At 60.2% G+C, this 21257-nt stretch overlaps 1 protein-coding gene across 1 annotated transcript; it reads left to right on the top strand.

The window, feature by feature from the left end:
• Positions 1 to 363: 363 nt before the first annotated feature.
• On the top strand, positions 364 to 20729 carry LOC139826767 (zinc finger protein 541-like). The gene is made up of 7 exons (XM_071803161.1): positions 364 to 463; positions 3857 to 3932; positions 4090 to 4178; positions 4370 to 4501; positions 4882 to 5003; positions 5157 to 5388; positions 20718 to 20729. Exons 1-7 carry the CDS (start codon positions 461 to 463, stop codon positions 20727 to 20729), a joined length of 666 nt encoding a protein of 221 aa, XP_071659262.1. The 5' UTR covers positions 364 to 460.
• The last annotated feature ends 528 nt before the right edge of the window (positions 20730 to 21257 follow it).

The raw sequence follows: 21257 nt of genomic DNA, 5'->3' as shown, positions 1-21257 counted from the left end.
CGGGAGCTCCAGCGCCGTCCCCGGGAACTCCAGCACCATCCCCGGGAGCTCCAGCACCATCCCCGGGAGCTCCAGTGCTGTCCCCGGGAGCTCCAGTGCCATCCTCGGGAGCTCCAGTGCCATCCCTGGGAGCTCCAGTGCCATCCCTGGGAGCTCCAGTGCCATCCCTGGGAGCTCCAGTGCCGTCCCTGGGAGCTCCAGCTCCATCCCCAGGAGCTCCAGCGCCATCCCTGGGAGCTCCAGCGCCATCCCTGGGAGCTCCAGTGCTGTCCCTGGGAGCTCCAGCGCCATCCCCGGGAGCTCCAGTGCTGTCCCCGGGAGCTCCAGTGCCATCCCTGGAAACTCCAGCGCCATCCCTGGGAGCTCCAGTGCCGTCCCTGGGAGCTCCAGCGCTGTCCCCGGCGCCGTCCTTAACCTGGAGCTGGCCCTGCACTGCCTGCACGCAGCGCGCGGCGACCTGATGGTGAGTGACCCCAAAACCCCCAATATCACCCCAACCCCCCCGATATCACCCCAAACCCCCCGATATCACCCCAAAACCCCCTGATATCACCCCCAAAAGCCCCAATATCACCCCCATGCCCCCGATATCACTCCAAAAGCCCCGATATCACCCCAAAACCGCTGATATTTCCCCAAAACACCCTGGTATTTCCCCAAATCCCCGATATCTCCCCAAACCCCCCGATATCACCCCAAAACCCCGATATCACCCCAAAACCTCTCGATATCACCCCAAAACCCCTGATATCTCCCCAAAACCCCCCGATATCACCCCAAAACCCCGATATCTCCCCAAAACACCCCGATATCACCCCCAAAAGCCCCTGGTATCTCCCCAAAACCCCCGATATCTCCCAAAACCCCTTGATATCACCCCAAAAGCCCCCGATATCACCCCAACCCCCCCGATATCACCCCAAACCCCCCTGATATCTCCCCAAAACCCCTTGATATCACCCCAGAACCCCCCGATATCACCCCAAAATCCCCGATATCTCCCCAAAACCCCCCAATATCACCTCAAAACCCCCCTGATATCACCCCAAACCCCCCTGATATCACCCCAAACCCCCTTGATATCTCCCCAGAACCCGCTGATATCACCCCAAACCCCTCTGGTATCTCCCCAAACCCCCCGATATCACCCCAAAACCCCCTGATATCACCCCAAACCCCCTTGATACCTCCCCAGAACCCCTTGATATCTCCCCAGAACCCGCTGATATCATCCCAAACCACCCCGGTATCTCCCCAAAACCCCCTGATATCTCCCCAAACCCCCCGATATCTCCCCAAAACCCCCTGATATCACCCCCATGCCCCCGATATCACTCCAAAACCCCCCGATATCTCCCCCAAACCCCCGATATCTCCCCAAAAGCCCCGATATCTCCCCAAAACCCCCCGATATCACCTCAAAATCTCCCGATATCACCCCAAACCCCCTTGATATCTCCCCAAAACCCCTTGATATCTCCCCAGAACCCCCTGATATTACCCCAAAACCCCCCGATATCTCCCCAAAACCCCCCTATATCACCCCAAACCCTCCCGATATCACCCCAAACCCCCCGATATCTCCCCAAAACCCCTGATATCACCCCAAAACCCCCCCGATATGACCCCAAATCCCCATGATACCACCCCAAAACCCCCCGATATCACCCCAAAGCCCCCTGATATCACCCCCAAAAGCCACAGTATCACCCCCATGCCCTCGATATCACTCCAAAACCCCCGATATCACCCCAAACCCCCCAATATCTCCCCCAAGCCCCCCGATATCACCCTAAAACCCCCTGATATCTCCCCAAAACCCCCTGATATCACCCCAGAACCCCCCGATATCACCCCAAAAGCCCCAATATCACCCCCATGCCCCCGATATCTCCCCAAACCCCCCGATATCACCTCAAAATCTCCCGATATCACCCAAAACTCCCCCGATATCACCCCAAACCCCCTTGATATCTCCCCAAAACCCCTTGATAACTCTCCAGAACCCCCTGATATCACCCCAAAACCCCCCGGTATCTCCCCAAACCCCCCGATGTCACCCCAAAACCCCCTGATATCACCCCAAAATCCCCTGATATCTCCCCAAACCCCCCTGATATCACCCCAAAACCTCCTGATATCTCCCCAAAACCCCTTGATACCAGCCCAGAACCCCCTAATATCACCCCCAAACCCACCAATATCATCCCCAAAAGCCCCAGTATCACCCCCATGCCCCCGATATCACCCCAAACCCCCCGATATCACCCCAAAACCCCCTGATATCTCCCCAGAACCCCCAGATATCACCCCAAAACCCCCTGATATCTCCCCAAATCCCATTGATATCACCCCAAAAACCCCCGATATCTCCCCAAAACCCCGATATCTCCCCAAAACCCCCCGATATCACCCCAAATCCCGCTGATATCTCCCCAAAACACCCCAATATCTCCCCAAAACACCCTGGTATCTGCCCAAATCCCCTTGATATCACCCCAGAACCCCTTGATATCACCCCAAAACCCTATGATATCTCCCCAAAACCCCCCGATATCACCTCAAAATCTCCCGATATCACCCCAAACCCCCCGATATCACCCCAAAACCTCCCGATATCTCCCCAAACCCCCTGATATCACCCCAAAGCCCCCGATATCACCCCAAAACCCCTTGTTATCACCCCAGAACCCCCCGATATCACCCCCAAGCCACCCGATATCACCCCCAAAAGCCCCAATATCACCCCCATGCCCCCGATATCTCCCCAAAACCCCCGATATCTCCCCAAACCCCCCTGATATCTCCCCAAAACCCCCCGATATCTCCCCAAAACACCTTGATATCACCCCAAAACCCCCTGATATCTCCCCAAATCCCCTGATATCACCCCAAAACCCCTCAATATCACCACAAAACCCCCTGATATCTCCCCAAAACCCCTCGATATCTCTTCATAACCCCCTGATATCTCCCCAATGCCCCTCAATGTTACCCCAAAACCCCCGATATCACCCCAAAACCCCCCGATATCTCCCCAAAACACCCCGATATCTCCCCAAAACACCTCGATATCACCCCAAACCCCGAAATATCAGCCCAAAACCCCCTGATATCTCCTCAAATCCCCTGATATCACCCCAGAACCCCTCGATATCACCCCAAACCCCCTGATATCTCCCCAAAACCCCTTGATATCACCTCAGAACCCCCTGATTTCACACCAAACCCCCCGATATCACCCCAAAACCCCCTGATATCTCCCCAAATCCCCTGATATCACCCCAAAACCCCTCAATATCACCACAAAACCCCCTGATATCTCCCCAAAACCCCTCGATATCTCTTCATAACCCCCTGATATCTCCCCAATGCCCCTCAATGTTACCCCAAAACCCCCGATATCACCCCAAAACCCCCCGATATCTCCCCAAAACACCCCGATATCTCCCCAAAACACCTCGATATCACCCCAAACCCCCCAATATCAGCCCAAAACCCCCTGATATCTCCTCAAATCCCCTGATATCACCCCAGAACCCCTCGATATCACCCCAAACCCCCTGATATCTCCCCAAAACCCCTTGATATCACCTCAGAACCCCCTGATTTCACACCAAACCCCCCGATATCACCCCAAACCCCCCAATATCTCCCCAAAGCCCCCTGATATCACCCCCAAACCTCCTGATATCGCCCCAAAACCCCCCGATATCTCCCCAAGCCCCCCGATACCTCCCCAAACCCCCCGATATCTCCCCAAAACCCCCCCGATATCACCCAAAACCCCCAAAATCACAACTTGGGGCGTCCTGCTCCGAATGGAAGGCGAACCCCGAGCCTTTTCCTCTTGCAGAAGGCGCTGGAGATGCTGCTTTCGGGGGGGCCCCCCAAGTCCGAATCGGACCCTCTGGCCAATTATCATTACGCAGGTAAACGAGGAACGGGGCCCATTCCCCCCCCAGGACACAAACAGACACCACGATACCCTTTCCACGCTGATTTAAACATCTTGGGCTGCCGATAACGACCCCCCCGCCCCATTTGCTAATTGCGTTCCCCATAACGAACCCGCTCATTGCCCCGCAGGCTCGGACACGTGGACGCCATTGGAGCAGCAGCTTTTCCACCGTGCTTTTGCCACCCACAAGAAGGACTTTTATCGCATCCACAAGAAGGTAAATCCCCCAAAATCATCGGTTTTTAACCCAAAAAGCCGCGTTTTTGAGTCACGCATCGAACTCCCGTTCTCCAAATGTCATTTTGCTGCTTAACGCTGCAAAAAAGGCACCGGAATGAGACAAAACGAGGCGTAAATGTGATTTACCGCGGCGTTTCCATCCTAAACCGCCCCTATCCCCTCGCTTAGGTCCAGACTAAGACTGTGGCCCAGTGTGTTGAATATTACTACATCTGGAAGAAAACGACCAAACTCAAGTCCTACCGAGCAAAAGGGACGGGCAAAAAAGCCAAGAGAAACAAGGAAAAGGCCGAGGAGAAGGTAGAAAACGCGTTTACGCGGAATTTGCGCCACGGGAAAACCGCCTTGAGGCCAAAAAAGCGGCTTTTTGGGCCCGAAATGGGCTCGATTGGCTGCAGGTTGATTGCAGTGATTCCAGGTATTAACGATCCTGGTGGGGTTTGAATGGTTTGGGGGATATTCTGTGGTTTTGGCTTCGCCGCCGAAGGGAATTGCTGTGCGTTCCCTGCCAAAAAGCGGTGGTTTGTGTCACAAAAAGAGCCGGTTTTGGCTCTTTTAGCCTCACCTGGCTGAGTTGTCTCTATGGGCTGTTCCATAGGGTCTTGTTTCCAAGCTGGTTTATTCTCAGTGCTCTCGACCTTTGGTGAAAGGGGGGAATGAGGGGAATCTCTGCTTTCCAGGCCACTTTCCAGCCCCCGAAGAAGAAGCCCCGTCCCTCGCCCGAGGAAAGGGCCAAAACGAAGCAGCAAATGGCCCAAAATGAGGGCGCCGGGGAGTCCTTTCCATGCACGGAGTGCGGCAGGTGAGTTGTTGCTTATTTGGGGATAAAGAGGTTAAAAGGTGTTAAAGCCACCCGGCGCGGAGCCGAGAAACGGCGCCGGGCCCGCGCCAAAACGCACCCAGAGAGGGTGAAGCCAAAAAGCACTAAAACCTGGGTTTTCCGCCCCGTTTCCAGGGCGTTTGCCACGATGCGGGGCAAGAACGCACACATGAGGTGGCACCGGGCGCGGGAGCTGCAGGCGGGGACCGAGCTGACCCCAAAGGGCTTGGAAATTGAGGACAAACCAGCCGAAATGGTGATTGCTGCGCTGGTTCTGGAGCCGCAGGCCGGGACCGAGCTGCCCATAAAGTGCTTGAAGATTGAGGAGAAACCAGCTGAAATGGCGATTGCGGGACCGGAGCTGCAGGTCGGTGTGGGGGGGAATTGGGGTCTGGTGTGGGGGGGGGACATTGGGGGTCGGTGTGAGGGGGAATTGGGGGTCGGTGTGGGGGGGAAGTTGGGGGTCAGTCTGGGGAGGATTTGAGGGGTCAGTCTGGGGAGGATTTGGGGGTCGATGTGAGGGGCATTAGGGGTTGGTGTGGGGGGCGTTGGGGGTCAGTGCGAGGGGGAATTAGGGTCCGGGGGGGGATTGGGGGTCGGTGTTTGAGGGGGGAACTGGGGGGTTGGTGTGCGGGGGCGGCCTTGGGGGTCGGTGTGAGGGGGCATTGGGGGTCAGTCTGGGGAGGAATTGGGGGTCGGGGGGGCATTTGGGGGTCGGTGGGGGGGAGCTGGGGGTCGGGGTTTGGGGGGAGCTGGGGGTCGGGTGGGGGGTGGATTGAGGGTCGGTGTGAAGGGAATGGGGGGGCCATGAGGGGAACGGAGGCGCAGAAACAACTTTACAGCCTCCAGAGCCATGAACCTCCACACCCCGCAGGGCTCCAGAGCAGCTGCGTTCGTTTCGCCGTCGGGCGCAAGGGGAGCGATGGTTCCACCCCTCGTGCGCCGCTCCGAGCGGCAGGAGCTGCGTTTAAATACAGCGAGGTGCTCGTGTCCCAACGACCCCGGAGCGCCCGCACACATCCATAACCTTTCCCGCTCATCACTGCCGTAGTCTCCGCCTGGACGCCCCCTGTTCGCCTGTGCGGCGCCACCTGGTGCTCTGGAGGAGGGGTCTTTGGATGAAGGCTCCTTCAGCTTCCTCAGGTTTGGCTCCTTGTGTTGAATGGACTGGGACCCAAGCTCCAGGTCGGTTGAACCCAGCCTGGCACCCCCTTTTTGCTGTAAATCTCGGTTCTCTCGTCCCCTCGAGTTCACAGCTGGTGCCGTAAAACTCCTGATCCTGGCACTGCTGGGTTCTGGTTTCCTTACCATGAGTTCACCTAAAGCTCTGAACTAAGGGCTCGTGTGGCTCAGCCCTAAAGTGTTGGCTCGTTAGTGGGCACCCAATTATGTTTTGTTAACCCTTAAAATGTTCGTGCCCTCTATCAGACCCAGGAGTTCGGGCGGGGATTCAGTTCAGGAGGGACCCGGGAGTAACCCTAAGGACCCAGTAGTTGGGGGGTGTCAAGGGTTAAGATCGTGAAACTGTGGGGACCCCTAATGTCCCCAGGGGCCATTGTGACATCCTGGGGACCCTGCATTGTCCCCAGGGTGTTGTGACACCATGGGGACCCACTTTGTCCCCAGGGCCCATTGTGACGTCTCAGGATCCCCCATTGTCCCCAGGGCCCATTGTGACATGCTGGGGACCCCAAATGTCCCCAGGGCCCATTGTGACATGCTGGGGACCCCAAATGTCCCCAGGGCCCATTGTGACATTCTGGGGACCCCCTTTGTCCCCAGGGCCCATTGTGACATCCCAGAACCCCAATTTGTCCTCAGGGCCCATTGTGACATCCTGGGGACCCCCTTGTCCCCAGGGCCCATCGTGGCACCGAGGGGACCCCCCCCCCCTAGTCCCCAGGGCCCATTGTGGCACCATGGACACCCCCTTTGTCCCCAGGGCCCATTGTGACATCCCAGGACCCCACCTTGTCCCCAGGGTCCCTTCTGACAGGGTGGGGACCCCCCTTTCTCCCCAGGGCTCATTGTGACGTCCCAGGACCCCTCGTTGTCCCCAGTGCCCATTGTGACATCCTGGGGACCCCCCTTGTCCCCAGGGCCCATTGTGAAATCCGGGGAACCCCCTGGTCTCCAGGGCCCATAGTGGTACCGTGGGGACTCGTCCTGTCACTTGGGTCCATTGTGACACCATGGGGACCCCGCCTTTGTCCCCAGTACCCATTGTGACATCCTGGGGACCCCTTTGTCCCCGGGGCCCATTGTGACATCCTGGGGACCCCCCTTTGTCCCCAAGGCCCATTGTGACACCGTGGGGACCCCACTTCTTTCCAGGACCCATTGTGGCATTCTGGGGACTTCCTTTGTCCCCAGGGCCCATTGTGACATCCTGGAGACCCCCTTTATCCCCAGAGCTCGTTGTCGCACCATGGGGACCCCCTTTGTCACTGGGGCCCATTGTGACATCCCAGGACCCCCCATTGTCCCCAGGGCCCATTGTGACACCGTGGGGACCCCGCCTTTTCCCCAGGGCCCATTGTGACGTCTCAGGACCCCCTTTGTCCCCAGGGCCCACTGTGGCACCATGGGGACCCCCTTTGTCCTCTGGGCCCATTGTGACATTCCAGGACCCCACTTTGTCCCCAGGGCCCATTGTGACAATTAAGGGACCCCCCTTGTCCCCAGGGCCCATTGTGACAATTAAGGGACCCCCTTTGTCCCCAGGGCCCATTTTGACATCCCAGGACCCCACTTTGTCCCCAGTGCTCATTGTGAAATTCTGGGGACCCCCCTTGTCCTCAGGGCTCATTGTGACAGCCGAGGACCTTACTTTGTCCCCAGGGCCCATTGTGACATCCCAGGACCCCCCACTGTCTCCAGTGCCCATTGTGACATCATGGGGACCACCCTTTTTCCCCAGGGCTCATTGTGACGTCCCAGGACCCCTCGTTGTCCCCAGGCCCCATCGTGACATCCTGGGGACCCCCCTTGTCTCCAGGGCCCATAGTGGCACTGTGGGGACTCATCACTTGGGCCCATTGTGACATCCTGGAGACCCCCCTTTATCCCCAGGGCCCATTGTGACACCGTGGAGACTCCATTTGTCACTGGGGCCCATTGTGACATCCCAGGACACCCCATTGTACCCAGGGCCCACTGAGACATCCCGGCGACCACCCTCTGTCCCCAGGGCCCATTATGCACATTCAGGGGACACCCCTTTGTCCCCAAGGCCCATTGTGACATCCTGGGGAGACCCCATTGTCCCCAAGGCCCATTGTGGCACCATGGGGACCCCCTTTGTCCCCAGTGCCCATTGTGACATCTTAGGACCCCACTTTGTCCCCAGGGCCCATTGTGACATCCTGGGGACCACCTGTGTCCCCAGGGCCCATTGTGACATCCCAGGAGCCACCGTTGTCCCCAGGGCCCATTGTGACATCCTGGGGACCCCCTTGTCCCCAGGGCCCATTGTGACATCCTGGGGACCCCCTTGTCCCCAGTGTCCATTGTGGCATCCTGGGACCCCCGTTGTCCCCAGGGCCCATTGTGGCACCATGTGGACCCCCTTTTTCCCGAGGGCCCATTATAACGTCCCAGGACCCCCCATTGTCCCCTGGGCCCATTGTGACGCTGTGGGGATCTCCTTTGTCCCCAGGGACCATTGTGACACTGTGGGGACCCCCTTTGTCCCCAGGGCCCATTGTGACATCCTGGGGAATCCCTTTGTCTCCAGGGCCCATTGTGACGTCCCAGGACCCTGCTTTGTCCCCGGGGCCCATTGTGACATCCTGGGGAACCGCTTTGTCCCCAGGACCAATTGTGACGTCCCAGGACCCCCCCTTGTCCCCAGGGCTCATTGTGATGTCCCAGGATCCCCATTGTCCCCAGAGCCCATTGTGATGTCCTGGGAACCCCCTTTGACCCCAGGGTCCATTGTGACACCATGGGGACCCCCTCTTGTCCCCAGGGCCCATCGTGGCACCGTGGGGACCCCCTTGTCACTGGGGACCCATTGTGACACTATGGGGACCCCCCTTTGTGCCCAGGGCCCATTGTAACATCCTGGGGACCCCCTTGCCTCCAGGGCCCCTTGTGACATCAAAGGATCACCCTTTGTCCCCAGGACCCATTGTGACATCCCAGGACCCCACTTACTCCCCAGGGCCCATTGTGGCACCATGAGGACCCCCTTTGTCACTGGTGCCCATTGTGACATCCCAGGACCCCCCATTGTCTGCAGAGCCCATTGTGACACTATAGGGACCCCCCTTGTCACTGAGGACCCATTGTGACACCATGGGCACCTCCCCTTGTCGTCAGAGCCCATCGTGACATCCCAAAACCCCCAATTGTCTCCAGGGCCCATTGTGACATCCTGGGGACCTCCCTTTCTCCCCAGGGCCCATTGTGACGTTCCAGGAACCCCCATTGTCCTCAGGGCCCATTGTGACATTCAGGGGACCCCCTTTGTCTTCAGGGCCCATTGTGACACCATGGAGACCCCATTTGTCACTCGGGCGCATTGTGACATCCTAGGACCCCCCATTGTCCCCAAGGCCCATTGCGACATCCTGGGGACCCCCCTTTGTCCTCAGGGCCCATTGTGACATTCAGGGCACCCCTCTTTGTCCCCAGGGCCCATTCTGATACCATGGGGACCACTTTGTCCCCAGGGCCCACTGTGACATCCTGGGGACGCCCTTTGTCCCCAGGGCCCATTTTGACACCATGTGCACCGCCCTTTGTGCCCAGGGCCGATTGTGACATCCTGGGGACCCTCTTTGTCCCCAGGGCCCATTCTGACATCCTGGGGACACCCCATTGTCTCCAGGGCCCATTGTGAACATCCTGGGGACCCCCTTGTCCCCAGGGCCCATCGTGGCACCGTGGGCCCCCCCGTTGTCCCCAGGGCCTATAGTGACACCGTGGGTACCCCCTTTGTCCCCAGTGCCCATTGTGACATCCTGGGGACCCCCCTTGTCCCCAGGGCTTATTGTGACATCCTGGGGACCGCCTTTGTCCCCAGGGCCCATTGTGACATCCCAGGACCCCAAGTTGTCCCCAGGGACCATTGTGACACCGTGGGGACCCCCTTTGTCCTCAGGGCCCGTTGTGAACATCCTGGGGACCCCCTTGTCCACACGACCCATCGTGGCACCGTGGGGACCCCCCGTTGTCCCCAGGGCCTATAGTGACACCGTGGGTACCCCCTTTATCCCATGAGCCCATTGTGACATCCTGGGGACCCCCTTGTCCCCAGGGCCCATTGTGACACCATGGGGATCGCCTTTGTCCCCGTGGCCCATTGTGACATCCCAGGACCCCGCGTTGTCCCCAGGGCCCATTCTGACATCCTGGGGACCCCCCTTGTCCCCAGGGCTTATTGTGACATCCTGGGGACCCCTTTGTCCCAGGGGCACATTGTGGCACCATGGGGACCCCCTTTATCCCCAGGGCCACTTGTGACATCCTGGGGACCCCCCTTGTCCCCAGTGCCCATTATGACATTCTGGGGACCCCCTTTGTCCCAGGGGCACATTGTGGCACCACGGGGACCCCCTTTGTCACCGGGGCCCATTGTGACATCCCAGGACCCCAAGTTGTCCCCAGGGCCCATTGTGACACCATGGGTACCCCCTTTGTCCCATGGGCCCATTGTGACATCCTGGGGACCCCCTTGTCGCCAGGGCCCATCATGGCACCGTGGGGACCCCCCTTTGTCCCCAGTGCCCATTGTGACATCCTGGGGACCCCCCTTGTCCCCATGGCTTATTGTGACACCCTGGGACCGCCTTTGTCCCCAGGGCCCATTGTGATGTCCCAGGACCCCCCATTGTCCCCAGGGACCATTGTGACATCCTGGGGACCCCCTTTGTCCCAAGACCCCATTGTGACATCCTGGGGACCCCGCCTTGTCCCCAAAGCCCATTGTGACATCCTGGGGACCCTCTTTCTCCCCAGGGCCCATTGTGGCACCATGGGGACACCCGTTGTCACTGGGGCCAGTTGTGACATCCCAGGACCCCACTTTGTCCCCAGGGCTTATTGTGATACCATGGGGACCCCCCTTGTCCCCAGGGCCCATTGTGACATTCAGGGGGACTCCTCTTTGTCCCCAGGGCCTATTGTGTCATCCTGGGGATCTCCCCTTGTCTCTAGGGCCCATTGTGAGACTGTGGAAGACCCCCTTTGTCCCCAAGTCCCATTGTGACGTCCCAGGACGCCTCGTTGTCCCCAGGACCCATTGTGACTCCCTGGGAACCCCCCCTTGTCCCCAGTGCTCATTGTGAAATCCTGGGGACCCACTTTGTCCCCAGGGCCCATTGTGGCACCATGGGGAGCGCCTTTGTCACTGGGGACCATTGTGACATTCCAGGATTTTACTTTGTCCCCGGGGCCCATTGTGACATCCTGGGGATCCCCCTTTGTCGCCAGGGCCCACTGTGACACCGTGGGCACCCTCTTTGTCCCATGGGCCCATTGTGACCTTCAAGGGACCCCCCACTGTCCCCAGGGCCCATTGTGACATCCTGGGTACCCCCTTTGTCCCCAAGACCCATTGTGACATCCTAGTACCCCCCGCAGTCCCCAGGGCCCATTGTGACATCCTGGGGATCCCTTTGGCCCCAGGGCCCATTGTGACAGGGCGGGGATCCCCCTTGTCCCCAGGGCCCATTGTGAAACCGTGGGGACCCTCTTGTCCCCAGGGCCCATTGTGACAGGGCGGGGATCCCCCTTGTCCCCAGGGCCCATTGTGAAACCGTGGGGACCCTCTTGTCCCCAGGGCCCATTGTGGCACCGTGGAGACCCCCCCTTTGTCTCCAGTGCCCATTGTGACATCCTGGGGACCCCCTTTGTCCCCAGTGCTCATTGTGACAGGGTGGGACCCCCCTTGTACCCAGGGCCCGTTGTGACATCCTGGGGACCCCCTTTGTCCCCAGGGCCTATTGTGACATCCTGGGGAGTCCCCTTTATCCCCAGGGCCCATTGTGACATCCTCGGGACCCCCTTTGTCCCTAGGGTTCATTGTGACATCCCAGGACCCCCATTGTCCCCAGGGCCCATTGTGAACAACCTGGGGACCCCCCTTTTTCCCCGGGCCCATTGTGGCGTCCCAGGATGCTTCGTTGTCCCCTGGGCCCATTGTGACATCCCGGGGACCCCTTTTGTCCCCAGGGTCCATTGTGACATCCTGGGGCCTCCCTTTGTCCCCAGGGCCCATTATGACATCGCAGGAGCCCCCATTGTCCCAAGGGCACATTGTTACATCCTGGGGACCCCCTTGTCCCCAGGGCCCATTGTGGCACCGTGGGGACCCCCCCTTTGTCTCCAGTGCCCATTGTGACATCCTTGGGACCCCCCTTGTCCCCAGGACCCGTTGTGACATCTTGGGGACCCCTATGTCACCAGAGCCCATTGTGATATCCTGGGGAGCCCCCTTTGTCCCCAGGGCCCATTGTGCACATCCAGTGGACCCCTCTTTGTCCCCAGGGCCCATTGTGATATCCTGGGGAGCCCTCTTTTTCCCCAGGGCCTATTGTGACATCCTGGGGACCCCCTTTGTCCCCCGGGCCCATTGTGACATCCTGAAGACCCCCTTTGTCCCCAGGGCCTATTGTGACATCCCAGGACCCCCCATTGTCCCCAGGGCCCATTGTGACACCGTGAAGACCCTCCTTGTCCCCAGGGCCCATTATGACATTCAGGGGACTCCTCTTTGTCCCCAGGGCCTATTGTGACATCCTGGGGACCCCCCTTTACTCCAGGGCCCATTGTGACGTCCCAGGACCCCCTATTGTTCCCAGGGCCCATTGTGACATTCTGGGGACCCCTCTTTGTCCCCAGGGCCTATTGTGGCACCATGGGGACCCCCTTTGTCCCCAGGGCCCATTGTGACATCCCAGAACCCCAATTTGTCCTCAGGGCCCATTGTGACATCCTGGGGACCCCCTTGTCCCCAGGGCCCATCGTGGCACCGAGGGGACCCCCCCTCCCTAGTCCCCAGGGCCCATTGTGGCACCATGGACACCCCCTTTGTCCCCAGGGCCCATTGTGACATCCCAGGACCCCACCTTGTCCCCAGGGTCCCTTCTGACAGGGTGGGGACCCCCCTTTCTCCCCAGGGCTCATTGTGACGTCCCAGGACCCCTCGTTGTCCCCAGTGCCCATTGTGACATCCTGAAGACCCCCTTTGTCCCCAGGGCCCATTGTGACATCCCAGGACACCCCATTGTCCCCAGGGCCCATTATGCACATTCAGGGGACACCCCTTTGTCCCCAAGGCCCATTGTGACATCCTGGGGAGACCCCATTGTCCTCAAGGCCCATTGTGGCACCATGGGGACCCCCTTTGTCCCCAGTGCCCATTGTGACATCTTAGGACCCCACTTTGTCCCCAGGGCCCATTGTGACATCCTGGGGACCACCTGTGTCCCCAGGGCCCATTGTGACATCCCAGGAGCCACCTGTGTCCCTAGGGCCCATTGTGACATCCTGGGGACCCCCTTGTCCCCAGTGTCCATTGTGGCATCCTGGGACCCCCGTTGTCCCCAGGGCCCATTGTGGCACCATGTGGACCCCCTTTTTCCCGAGGGCCCATTATAACGTCCCAGGACCCCCCATTCTCCCTGGGCCCATGGTGACATCCTGGGGTCCCCCTTTTGTCCCCTGGGCCCATTGTGACACTATGGGGACCTCCTTTGTCCCCAGGGCCCATTGTGACACTGTGGGGACCCCCTTTGTCCCCAGGGCCCATTGTGACGTCCTGGGGAACCGCTTTGTCCCCAGGACCCATTGTGAGGTCCCAGGACCCCCCCTTGTCCCCATGGCTCATGTCCCAGGATCCCCATTGTCCCCAGAGCCCATTGTGATGTCCTGGGAACCCCCTTTGACCCCAGGGTCCATTGTGACACCATGGGGACCCCCTCTTGTCCCCAGGGACCATCGTGGCACCGTGGGGACCCCCTTGTCACTGGGGACCCATTGTGACACTATGGGGACCCCCCTTTGTGCCCAGGGCCCATTGTAACATCCTGGGGACCCCCTTGCCTCCAGGGCCCCTTGTGACATCAAAGGATCACCCTTTGTCCCCAGGACCCATTGTGACATCCCAGGACCCCACTTACTCCCCAGGGCCCATTGTGGCACCATGTAGGACCCCCTTTGTCACTGGTGCCCATTGTGACATCCCAGGACCCTCCATTGTCTGCAGAGCCCATTGTGACACTATAGGGACCCCCCTTGTCACTGAGGACCCATTGTGACACCATGGGCACCTCCCCTTGTCGTCAGAGCCCATCGTGACATCCCAAAACCCCCAATTGTCTCCAGGGCCCATTGTGACATCCTGGGGACCTCCCTTTCTCCCCAGGGCCCATTGTGACGTTCCAGGAACCCCCATTGTCCTCAGGGCCCATTGTGACATTCAGGGGACCCCCTTTGTCTTCAGGGCCCATTGTGACACCATGGAGACCCCATTTGTCACTCGGGCCCATTGTGACTCCTAGGACCCCCCATTGTCCCCAAGGCCCATTGCGACATCCTGGGGACCCCCCTTTGTCCTCAGGGCTTATTGTGACATCCTGGGGACCGCCTTTGTCCCCAGGGCCCATTGTGACATCCCAGGACCCCAAGTTGTCCCCAGGGACCATTGTGACATCCTGGGGACCCTCTTTGTCCCCAGGGCCCGTTGTGAACATCCTGGGGACCCCCTTGTCCACACGACCCATCGTGGCACCGTGGGGACCCCCCGTTGTCCCCAGGGCCTATAGTGACACCGTGGGTACCCCCTTTATCCCATGAGCCCATTGTGACATCCTGGGGACCCCCTTGTCCCCAGGGCCCATTGTGACACCTTGGGGATCGCCTTTGTCCCCGTGGCCCATTGTGACATCCCAGGACCCCGCATTGTCCCCAGGGCCCATTCTGACATCCTGGGGACCCCCCTTGTCCCCAGGGCTTATTGTGACATCCTGGGGACCCCTTTGTCCCAGGGGCACATTGTGGCACCATGGGGACCCTCTTTATCCCCAGGGCCACTTGTGACATCCTGGGGACCCCCCTTGTCCCCAGTGCCCATTATGACATTCTGGGGACCCCCTTTGTCCCAGGGGCACATTGTGGCACCACGGGGACCCCCTTTGTCACCGGGGCCCATTGTGACATCCCAGGACCCCAAGTTGTCCCCAGGGCCCATTGTGACACCATGGGTACCCCCTTTGTCCCATGGGCCCATTGTGACATCCTGGGGACCCCCTTGTCGCCAGGGCCCATCATGGCACCGTGGGGACCCCCCTTTGTCCCCAGTGCCCATTGTGACATCCAGGGGACCCCCCTTGTCCCCATGGCTTATTGTGACACCCTGGGACCGCCTTTGTCCCCAGGGCCCATTGTGACATCCTGGGGACCCCCCTTGTCCCCAGGGCTTATTGTGACATCCTGGGGACCGCCTTTGTCCCCAGGGCCCATTGTGACATCCCAGGACCCCAAGTTGTCCCCAGGGACCATTGTGACACCGTGGGGACCCCCTTTGTCCTCAGGGCCCGTTGTGAACATCCTGGGGACCCCCTTGTCCACACGACCCATCGTGGCACCGTGGGGACCCCCCGTTGTCCCCAGGGCCTATAGTGACACCGTGGGTACCCCCTTTATCCCATGAGCCCATTGTGACATCCTGGGGACCCCCTTGTCCCCAGGGCCCATTGTGACACCATGGGGATCGCCTTTGTCCCCGTGGCCCATTGTGACATCCCAGGACCCCGCGTTGTCCCCAGTGCCCATTCTGACATCCTGGGGACCCCCCTTGTCCCCAGGGCTTATTGTGACATCCTGGGGACCCCTTTGTCCCAGGGGCACATTGTGGCACCATGGGGACCCCCTTTATCCCCAGGGCCACTTGTGACATCCTGGGGACCCCCCTTGTCCCCAGTGCCCATTATGACATTCTGGGGACCCCCTTTGTCCCAGAGGCACATTGTGGCACCACGGGGACCCCCTTTGTCACCGGGGCCCATTGTGACATCCCAGGACCCCAAGTTGTCCCCAGGGCCCATTGTGACACCATGGGTACCCCCTTTGTCCCATGGGCCCATTGTGACATCCTGGGGACCCCCTTGTCGCCAGGGCCCATCATGGCACCGTGGGGACCCCCCTTTGTCCCCAGTGCCCATTGTGACATCCTGGGGACCCCCCTTGTCCCCATGGCTTATTGTGACACCCTGGGACCGCCTTTGTCCCCAGGGCCCATTGTGATGTCCCAGGACCCCCCATTGTCCCCAGGGACCATTGTGACATCCTGGGGACCCCCTTTGTCCCAAGACCCCATTGTGACATCCTGGGGACCCCGCCTTGTCCCCAAAGCCCATTGTGACATCCTGGGGACCCTCTTTCTCCCCAGGGCCCATTGTGGCACCATGGGGACACCCTTTGTCACTGGGGCCAGTTGTGACATCCCAGGACCCCACTTTGTCCCCAGGGCTTATTGTGATACCATGGGGACCCCCCTTGTCCCCAGGGCCCATTGTGACATTCAGGGGGACTCCTCTTTGTCCCCAGGGCCTATTGTGTCATCCTGGGGATCTCCCCTTGTCTCTAGGGCCCATTGTGAGACTGTGGAAGACCCCCTTTGTCCCCAAGTCCCATTGTGACGTCCCAGGACGCCTCGTTGTCCCCAGGACCCATTGTGACTCCCTGGGAACCCCCCCTTGTCCCCAGTGCTCATTGTGAAATCCTGGGGACCCACTTTGTCCCCAGGGCCCATTGTGGCACCATGGGGAGCGCCTTTGTCACTGGGGACCATTGTGACATTCCAGGATTTTACTTTGTCCCCGGGGCCCATTGTGACATCCTGGGGATCCCCCTTTGTCGCCAGGGCCCACTGTGACACCGTGGGCACCCTCTTTGTCCCATGGGCCCATTGTGACCTTCAAGGGACCCCCCACTGTCCCCAGGGCCCATTGTGACATCCTGGGTACCCCCTTTGTCCCCAAGACCCATTGTGACATCCTAGTACCCCCCGCAGTCCCCAGGGCCCATTGTGACATCCTGGGGATCCCTTTGGCCCCAGGGCCCACTGTGACAGGGCGGGGATCCCCCTTGTCCCCAGGGCCCATTGTGAAACCGTGGGGACCCTCTTGTCCCCAGGGCCCATTGTGGCACCGTGGAGACCCCCCCTTTGTCTCCAGTGCCCATTGTGACATCCTGGGGACCCCCTTTGTCCCCAGTGCTCATTGTGACAGGGTGGGACCCCCCTTGTACCCAGGGCCCGTTGTGACATCCTGGGGACCCCCTTTGTCCCCAGGGCCTATTGTGACATCCTGGGGAGTCCCCTTTATCCCCAGGGCCCATTGTGACATCCTGGGGACCCCCTTTGTCCCTAGGGTTCATTGTGACATCCCAGGACCCCCATTGTCCCCAGGGCCCATTGTGAACAACCTGGGGACCCCCCTTTTTCCCCGGGCCCATTGTGGCGTCCCAGGATGCTTCGTTGTCCCCTGGGCCCATTGTGACATCCCGGGGACCCCTTTTGTCCCCAGGGTCCATTGTTACATCCTGGGGACCCCCTTGTCCCCAGGGCCCATCGTGGCACCGTGGGGACCCCCCCTTTGTCTCCAGTGCCCATTGTGACATCCTTGGGACCCCCCTTGTCCCCAGGACCCGTTGTGACATCTTGGGGACCCCTATGTCACCAGAGCCCATTGTGATATCCTGGGGAGCCCCCTTTGTCCCCAGGGCCCATTGTGCACATCCAGTGGACCCCTCTTTGTCCCCAGGGCCCATTGTGATATCCTGGGGAGCCCTCTTTTTCCCCAGGGCCTATTGTGACATCCTGGGGACCCCCTTTGTCCCCCGGGCCCATTGTGACATCCTGAAGACCCCCTTTGTCCCCAGGGCCTATTGTGACATCCCAGGACCCCCCATTGTCCCCAGGGCCCATTGTGACACCGTGAAGACCCTCCTTGTCCCCAGGGCCCATTATGACATTCAGGGGACTCCTCTTTGTCCCCAGGGCCTATTGTGACATCCTGGGGACCCCCCTTTACTCCAGGGCCCATTGTGACGTCCCAGGACCCCCTATTGTTCCCAGGGTCCATTGTGACATTCTGGGGACCCCTCTTTGTCCCCAGGGCCTATTGTGGCACCATGGGGACCCCCTTTGTCCCCAGGGCCCATTGTGACATCCCAGAACCCCAATTTGTCCTCAGGGCCCATTGTGACATCCTGGGGACCCCCTTGTCCCCAGGGCCCATCGTGGCACCGAGGGGACCCCCCCTCCCTAGTCCCCAGGGCCCATTGTGGCACCATGGACACCCCCTTTGTCCCCAGGGCCCATTGTGACATCCCAGGACCCCACCTTGTCCCCAGGGTCCCTTCTGACAGGGTGGGGACCCCCCTTTCTCCCCAGGGCTCATTGTGACGTCCCAGGACCCCTCGTTGTCCCCAGTGCCCATTGTGACATCCTGAAGACCCCCTTTGTCCCCAGGGCCCATTGTGACATCCCAGGACACCCCATTGTCCCCAGGGCCCATTATGCACATTCAGGGGACACCCCTTTGTCCCCAAGGCCCATTGTGACATCCTGGGGAGACCCCATTGTCCTCAAGGCCCATTGTGGCACCATGGGGACCCCCTTTGTCCCCAGTGCCCATTGTGACATCTTAGGACCCCACTTTGTCCCCAGGGCCCATTGTGACATCCTGGGGACCACCTGTGTCCCCAGGGCCCATTGTGACATCTCAGGAGCCACCTGTGTCCCTAGGGCCCATTGTGACATCCTGGGGACCCCCTTGTCCCCAGGGCCCATTGTGGCACCATGTGGACCCCCTTTTTCCCGAGGGCCCATTATAACGTCCCAGGACCCCCCATTCTCCCTGGGCCCATGGTGACATCCTGGGGTCCCCCTTTTGTCCCCTGGGCCCATTGTGACACTATGGGGACCTCCTTTGTCCCCAGGGCCCATTGTGACACTGTGGGGACCCCCTTTGTCCCCAGGGCCCATTGTGACGTCCTGGGGAACCGCTTTGTCCCCAGGACCCATTGTGAGGTCCCAGGACCCCCCCTTGTCCCCATGGCTCATGTCCCAGGATCCCCATTGTCCCCAGAGCCCATTGTGATGTCCTGGGAACCCCCTTTGACCCCAGGGTCCATTGTGACACCATGGGGACCCCCTCTTGTCCCCAGGGACCATCGTGGCACCGTGGGGACCCCCTTGTCACTGGGGACCCATTGTGACACTATGGGGACCCCCCTTTGTGCCCAGGGCCCATTGTAACATCCTGGGGACCCCCTTGCCTCCAGGGCCCGTTGTGACATCAAAGGATCACCCTTTGTCCCCAGGACCCATTGTGACATCCCAGGATCCCACTTACTCCCCAGGGCCCATTGTGGCACCATGTAGGACCCCCTTTGTCACTGGTGCCCATTGTGACATCCCAGGACCCTCCATTGTCTGCAGAGCCCATTGTGACACTATAGGGACCCCCCTTGTCACTGAGGACCCATTGTGACACCATGGGCACCTCCCCTTGTCGTCAGAGCCCATCGTGACATCCCAAAACCCCCAATTGTCTCCAGGGCCCATTGTGACATCCTGGGGACCTCCCTTTCTCCCCAGGGCCCATTGTGACGTTCCAGGAACCCCCATTGTCCTCAGGGCCCATTGTGACATTCAGGGGACCCCCTTTGTCTTCAGGGCCCATTGTGACACCATGGAGACCCCATTTGTCACTCGGGCCCATTGTGACTCCTAGGACCCCCCATTGTCCCCAAGGCCCATTGCGACATCCTGGGGACCCCCCTTTGTCCTCAGGGCTTATTGTGACATCCTGGGGACCGCCTTTGTCCCCAGGGCCCATTGTGACATCCCAGGACCCCAAGTTGTCCCCAGGGACCATTGTGACATCCTGGGGACCCTCTTTGTCCCCAGGGCCCGTTGTGAACATCCTGGGGACCCCCTTGTCCACACGACCCATCGTGGCACCGTGGGGACCCCCCGTTGTCCCCAGGGCCTATAGTGACACCGTGGGTACCCCCTTTATCCCATGAGCCCATTGTGACATCCTGGGGACCCCCTTGTCCCCAGGGCCCATTGTGACACCTTGGGGATCGCCTTTGTCCCCGTGGCCCATTGTGACATCCCAGGACCCCGCATTGTCCCCAGGGCCCATTCTGACATCCTGGGGACCCCCCTTGTCCCCAGGGCTTATTGTGACATCCTGGGGACCCCTTTGTCCCAGGGGCACATTGTGGCACCATGGGGACCCTCTTTATCCCCAGGGCCACTTGTGACATCCTGGGGACCCCCCTTGTCCCCAGTGCCCATTATGACATTCTGGGGACCCCCTTTGTCCCAGGGGCACATTGTGGCACCACGGGGACCCCCTTTGTCACCGGGGCCCATTGTGACATCCCAGGACCCCAAGTTGTCCCCAGGGCCCATTGTGACACCATGGGTACCCCCTTTGTCCCATGGGCCCATTGTGACATCCTGGGGACCCCCTTGTCGCCAGGGCCCATCATGGCACCGTGGGGACCCCCCTTTGTCCCCAGTGCCCATTGTGACATCCAGGGGACCCCCCTTGTCCCCATGGCTTATTGTGACACCCTGGGACCGCCTTTGTCCCCAGGGCCCATTGTGATGTCCCAGGACCCCCCATTGTCCCCAGGGACAATGCCCAGTGTCTCCAGTGTCTCCAGTGCCCATTCTGACATCCTGGGGACCCCCTTTGTCCCCAGTGCTCATTGTGACAGGGTGGGACCCCCCTTGTACCCAGGGCCCGTTGTGACATCCTGGGGACCCCCTTTGTCCCCAGGGCCTATTGTGACATCCTGGGGAGTCCCCTTTTTCCCCAGGGCCCATTTTGACATCCTGGGGACCCCCTTTGTCCCTTGGGTTCATTGTGACATCCCAGGACCCCCATTGTCCCCAGGGCCCATTGTGAACAACCTGGGGACCCCCCTTTTTCCCCGGGCCCATTGTGGCGTCCCAGGATGCTTCGTTGTCCCCTGGGCCCATTGTGACATCCCGGGGACCCCTTTTGTCCCCAGGGTCCATTGTGACATCCTGGGGCCTCCCTTTGTCCCCAGGGCCCATTGTGACATCGCAGGAGCCCCCATTGTCCCAAGAGCACATTGTTACATCCTGGGGACCCCCTTGTCCCCAGGGCCCATCGTGGCACCGTGGGGACCCCCCCTTTGTCTCCAGTGCCCATTGTGACATCCTTGGGACCCCCCTTG

Source organism: Patagioenas fasciata, unplaced genomic scaffold (genome assembly GCF_037038585.1).
Source record: "Patagioenas fasciata isolate bPatFas1 unplaced genomic scaffold, bPatFas1.hap1 Unplaced_15, whole genome shotgun sequence".
Lineage (NCBI taxonomy): Eukaryota > Metazoa > Chordata > Aves > Columbiformes > Columbidae > Patagioenas > Patagioenas fasciata.
This window is presented reverse-complemented; position numbering and strand designations above follow the sequence as displayed.

Bases quoted from the DNA above. Each gene is read 5' to 3' on its own strand.
- LOC139826767 (XM_071803161.1), top strand. The intron at 4,179-4,369 runs GTAAATCCCCCA...CCCCTCGCTTAG, and splicing joins TTTATCGCATCCACAAGAAG to GTCCAGACTAAGACTGTGGC. The intron at 5,004-5,156 runs GTGAGTTGTTGC...CCCCGTTTCCAG, and splicing joins CCATGCACGGAGTGCGGCAG to GGCGTTTGCCACGATGCGGG.